Below are 6,000 nucleotides of genomic sequence, written 5' to 3' on the forward strand. Positions count from 1 at the left end.
AGAGTGGGGAGGGGATGCGGCTGTCATGGGAGGCCCAGCGCTTTCTGTCGGCCGTGGAGGCCACCAAGTCAGGTTAGGTCACCAGGAGGGGACCCCACGGTGATTTACATGCTGCAGAGGGAAGTGCCCAGAAGCCTGCAGCAGTCTCCGCTAAGTGGGGTTCAAGCGAGGTCCTCTGCTGTGAATGATGGGGCTGTGGAGCCGAGGCCGCGCAATTTCTCACTTTTCAGGGATTCTGTTCATGTTGTCCCAAAGGAGAAACCCATCAAACAACCCAGTCTCTGTGTGAGCCTGTGAGTCTCCCTCCACCGGGGATATTTATTACTCAGCCAGTAAAGCCAGTTTTCAAGGGGAGGAGAATGAAACCAGGTTCTGCTTTTTGCTAAAGGGAAGAACCGCTCCCCTTAGGTGGGAGAATCCCCAGGGTTCTTTCTTCTTGGCTAGGGAGGGAGAAGGGGGAGACGTTTTCCTGAGCATCGTTTTACTGAGCATCGGCTAGGGCCAAGCTCTGAATTAGGCCTTTTCTTCTTAGGGTATCTGTGAGATAGGTGCTGCTGTCCTGGGGAGGCAGATGCAGACAGATTAACTCTTAAGGTAAATGCTAATGAATAGAGGAGCCAGAATTCCAACCCAGGAATGTCTGATCTCGGCGTGGGCGGCTTCCCAGCTGTGGCTTTGCATACTGCTAGCGTAGCTACCTGGACATTGATCCCTGACCATTATCCTTGATCCCCCAGGGAATTCTCAAATGTAACCTGGAATCCACTTTAAATGAACTTGGTAAATAATGACTTGACCCTAGGCCAGTCATGACCTGGGACAAGTGAGGGGGAAGGGCATCCACCCGACTATGTCACTGTCAACTGCATCCTTGGGCTGAGGTTTTCATTTTACAGTGGGGTTCAGGCAGGGCCAATTGCTGACCCAGGACCATGGCCTGGAGGGATTTCAGGGCCTTCCCATGGGCGGACTGACAGTAGAAGACAGCCGCTGTCAGTCTGTCTGGAGAAATCACTGCCAGATAACAGTGGTACCCTGTGGCTGAATTCTGGCTGGCAGTGAAATGGTGACGGAGTGTTGGTCCCACCTCAGGTCAGCAGGGAAAACAGTTGGGAAAATTGTCAGCCCTCCTGAAATGCAACAGTTGGTGGTTTTTGTGCTTTGAGTCTTGGCACACTTTGCTCTTGAAGCAGTTGAACAAATAAAGGAATGGAAAAACAGGTGCTGACCCAGAGCTAGAGACAGCTGGTTGGTTGCCCTTCATTGAAAACCACACTGTCAACCCAGAGTCTTCAGGTTTGGGGCGCAGTTAAGCTGTGGGCCACCTTGTGTAGGCTCACTGTGTTTCCGGAGGCTTTATGACTGCACACTGGGGCTGCCTGAGACGCAGGTTTACATGTGAATTTAGCAGAAAAGTAAAGAGTGCTGAGTCACATTTTAAATGCAAATTTGGAGGAGGATTTGAAATGCTTTCATTAAGACACCAAAGCAGGACACTTGTAATACAGCGGTGCCAGGAGCAGACAACCCTGCCATTCTTTGGGGACGTAGATAAAATGGCTCCACCGTCCCCTGCTGAGAGCGAGCAGGCCATCAGCATCGCGGTGGCTGGGGCTCAGCTGCCTGACGTTTCTTTGGCCCCTGTACTGTGTTGATTTCACACCCTGGGCACAGCCAGACTGGCGGTGTCTTGAGAACATAGCCATGAAAAGATGGAGAAAGCAAACACAGTTTCTGTCTTGGAGAACCCCGTGGATTTAGATTCCGAGTATGTTTTATATTGTTTTGGAGAGTTTTATTATGGATTTTTTTTTCTCCCTTCGTTGCAAAGACATTACAGAGCTAAACCCAAACCGCTGAGCCTATCAAGGCCTTGGAAAAGCATTTTGCCTGAAACTGGAGTTTTTCCTAATGAAGTGACTTTTCTCTTCCATCTTTTTTGTTTGCTTGGTTTTCTCGTAGGTCATTGGATTGCCCGCCCTCAGCACGATGGATCTGCATGTCTTTGACTACTCGGAGCCAGGGAACTTCTCGGACATCAGCTGGCCATGCAACAGCAGCGACTGCATCGTGGTGGACACGGTGATGTGCCCCAACATGCCCAACAAAAGTGTCCTGCTCTACACACTCGCCTTCATTTACATTTTCATCTTCGTCATTGGCATGATTGCCAACTCCGTGGTGGTCTGGGTGAACATCCAGGCCAAGACCACAGGCTACGACACGCACTGCTACATCCTGAACCTGGCCATCGCCGACCTGTGGGTTGTCCTCACCATCCCAGTCTGGGTGGTCAGCCTCGTGCAGCACAACCAGTGGCCCATGGGGGAGCTCACGTGCAAGGTCACACACCTCATCTTCTCCATCAACCTCTTCGGCAGCATCTTCTTCCTCACGTGCATGAGCGTGGACCGCTACCTCTCCATCACCTACTTCACCAACACCTCCAGCAGCAGGAAGAAGATGGTACGCCGTGTCGTCTGCGTCCTGGTGTGGCTGCTGGCCTTCTGCGTGTCTCTGCCAGACACCTACTACCTGAAGACCGTCACGTCTGCGTCCAACAATGAAACCTACTGCCGGTCCTTCTACCCTGAGCACAGCATCAAGGAGTGGCTGATCGGCATGGAGCTGGTCTCTGTGGTCTTGGGCTTCGCTGTTCCCTTTTCCGTCATCGCTGTCTTCTACTTCCTGCTGGCCAGAGCCATCTCGGCATCAGGTGACCAGGAGAAGCACAGCAGCCGGAAGATCATCTTCTCCTACGTGGTGGTCTTCCTCGTCTGCTGGCTGCCCTACCACGTGGCGGTGCTGCTGGACATCTTCTCGATCCTGCACTACATCCCTTTCACCTGCCGGCTGGAGCACGCCCTCTTCACAGCCCTGCACGTCACACAGTGCCTGTCGCTGGTGCACTGCTGCGTTAACCCTGTCCTCTACAGCTTCATCAATCGCAACTACAGGTACGAGCTGATGAAGGCCTTCATCTTCAAATACTCGGCCAAAACCGGGCTCACCAAGCTCATCGATGCCTCCAGAGTCTCGGAAACGGAGTACTCTGCCTTGGAGCAGAGCACCAAATGATCCGCCCTGGAGAGGCTCTGGGACGGGGTTGCTTGTTTTTGAACAGGGTGATGGGCCCTGTGGTTTTCTAGAGCAAAGCAAAGTAGCTTCGGGTCTTGATGCTTGAGTAACGTGAAGAGGGGAGCACGTGCCCCCCGCATCCATTCTGTCTTTCTCTTGACGACGCGGCTGTCGTTTGGCTGTACGTGCTGACAGTTTTGCAACAGGCAGAGCTGTGTCGTACAGCAGTGCTGTGCATCAGAGCCAGCTGAGGACGGGCTTGCCTGGACTTCTGTAAGATAGGATTTTCTGTGTTTCCTGAATTTTTTATATGGTGATTTGTATTTAAATTTTCAGACTTTATTTTCTCACTATTGGTGTACCTTATAAATGTATTTGAAAGTTAAATATATTTTAAATATTGTTTGGGAGGCATAGTGCTGACATATATTCAGAGTGTTGTAGTTTTAAGGTTAGCTTGACTTCAGTTTTGACTAAGGATGACACTAATTGTTAGCTGTTTTGAAATTATATATATATATATAAATATATATAAATATATAAATATATGCCAGTCTTGGCTGAAATGTTTTATTTACCATAGTTTTATATCTGTGTGGTGTTTCGTACCGGCACGGGATATGGAACAAAAACTGCTCTGTAATGCAGTTTGTGACGTTAATAGTATTGTAAAGTTACATTTAAAAAAAACAAAAAACTGTTCCGGACTGCAAATCTGTGCACACAACGAACAGTCGCATTTCAGAGAGTTCTCTCCATTTGTAAGTTATTTTTTTTAATAAAGATTTTTGTTTCCTAAAAATGCATCAAGTCTCAGTCTTAAAAGTGTGTTTTGGCACTTGAGTAGCATGCGTGGTAGTAATACATGAATATATGCGGCACACACAGGCCAACTGAATGAAGATTTTAGAAGAAGAGTGCTACCGTAAAGCAAAAGCCACCAGGTTAACTTGTTTGAAATGATATAAAAAGAAAAACACTTGAGCACACTGCATAGTTGTTTTTTTTTTTAAATTTTCACGCAATAACGTGTTTGGTAGCGGGGGATGATTGCTAGGGTCCAGCGAGATGGTCATGGAGAGAAGGCTGGTACAGAGAAGGTGCCACTTGCTGTCCAGACAGGAGAGTTTCAGGTTGCGGGCCTGGTGTCCTCATCTCCACCACCTGTGTGCTTCCAGGGCCTGTGCAAAGCCCCTTAAATCTCCTCTGCTAAGGTAAACACCTCCAGGGGCAACACTTCCTATTCAAAGTCTTCATTTAAACTGTGCCAATCAGCTACCCTCTTGAGGCCCCACAAAGAGCGAATCCCCAGCTTATGCATGTCCTTACTAGTGGTTGGAAAGAGTGCTCTCAGAATGGCCAGTTCCTGCTGGGCCCTCTCTAACTGTACCTGGAGCCACAAGAATGGCGGAGACTTCAACAGACGAGTCAGCTGGGCAGGGGCTCAGAGAGGGGCTGGGCTCCCAGCACCGCCCTCACCACCTCTACCTCTGCCAAGACCTCTCTGCATAGAGAGCTGTTTGCCAACACAAAGGCAGTCCCAGATGCTCATCTGACCTGTGAGCCTGGGGGCTGCTGCTAGGTTGGAAAGCACCCTGTGCAAATCCTTGCCCCACAGACCCACAGTGGGCAGCTCTGCAGTCCCCAGGGGCCCACAGACCGAGTCCACTGCAGGGGGCTCCTATTTCCTGCAAAGGGCTTCACAGCTTAGAGTTTTGAAACTAGGGCTGTAACTTACTGGAAATATGTTCTTGATACACATGTACATCCTCAGGTGCACATACACGTGGTCTTCAGTGGGATTCTGATTCGATAACAATAATGTAGGTAGTGGGATAACAGCATACAAAGAGGCAAAGATACCAAGAAGAAGGGAAAATAAGAGTAGGTAGGATGGCAACATGAAATTGGGAAAGTTCTCGACCTAAATATGTGTTCCTTGACAATAAAAATGGATTACATGTTTGCTGTGAGCCTTCTAGGCGTCAAGTTCAGGCAGAAATACATTTCTCCAGTAGTAAATTCAAAGTGGGGAGGGGGAGGGGGCATCGACTGCAATCCACACGCTCAGCCGTGCAACAGATGGAACTGTAAAAAGGCATTCAACTGAATTGCTGTGCTGAACTGCCATCGCAGTCCATCCAGCGGTCTCTCCCACCCCCTTACCCTGGAATTTCAGTAGGCTCCCGGGGGCTAACAGTGCTGGGGTGGGTGGGGGTCTTTCAGGCTTGTCTGTCGACCTGGATGTCTGAGACGGCCACTGCCTGTGCCTTCTGCAGGGCTCCTCTGCCACCCCTGTTCCTGTGGCTCTGGCTGCTGTTTTTGCCTCGCTGGACGGTGAGACTGGTTTGGCCCTGTTCTGTTTTTCTGCTGCTCTGCAGCCCGGGGCTCTCCCAGCTGCCTCCTCCCACACTGCAGTGGAGGGGCAGGGAGGGAGGGTGACACTGAACCAGACCCGGACTCACCAGGCGGCACCCTCTGCTTTGGGGGGATTTTCCGTCTCCCACAGGGCCCAGGGCACCGTGGCCTGCTGTCCCAGACCCTCCGACGTCCCTGGGGTCTGCTGTCTGCAGGGGCAGGCTCCATCTCGGAAATGCTCCAGTGACTGTGTTCTCTCTCTTCCTTCTAGAAATCCCCTTCTTTGTCCTGCCTGGGGCTGGAAGAGTTGCTGGTTTATTCCCAGTTATCTGGACTCAAAATCTCTTTCCTTTGATTTCCACTGCAGGGTCCTTCCCTGGAGCCAGGAGGGATAACAGAGGCTGGGTCAAGGGGTAGAGTGTCCTGAGGGGAGGCGAGTTAATACTGAAAAAAAGAAATTCAGCCCCACCCTATGACTGTGGTGCAGAGGAGGCAGAGAGAATAGTGAGCCGTGTTTGGATATGGGGTGGGCCTTGAGGGGAGGAGGGATGGACAGGAGACCCC

General features: G+C 50.6%; 1 protein-coding gene across 5 annotated transcripts in view; it reads left to right on the forward strand.

The window, feature by feature from the left end:
- The window catches only part of ACKR3 (atypical chemokine receptor 3), a 29,232-nt gene extending 25,348 nt beyond the window's left edge, over window positions 1–3,884 (forward strand). For all 5 annotated transcript variants that reach the window (XM_017947115.3, XM_009183399.4, XM_003908127.5 and 2 more), the window contains one exon: window positions 1,963–3,884. In XM_017947115.3, coding sequence (XP_017802604.1) covers window positions 1,990–3,078 — 1,089 coding nt within the window. In that variant the 5' untranslated portion in view covers window positions 1,963–1,989 and the 3' untranslated portion in view covers window positions 3,079–3,884. The remainder of the gene's footprint in view (window positions 1–1,962) is intronic.
- The last annotated feature ends 2,116 nt before the right edge of the window (window positions 3,885–6,000 follow it).

The sequence above is a fragment of the Papio anubis genome, chromosome 10 (genome assembly GCF_008728515.1).
Source record: "Papio anubis isolate 15944 chromosome 10, Panubis1.0, whole genome shotgun sequence".
Lineage (NCBI taxonomy): Eukaryota > Metazoa > Chordata > Mammalia > Primates > Cercopithecidae > Papio > Papio anubis.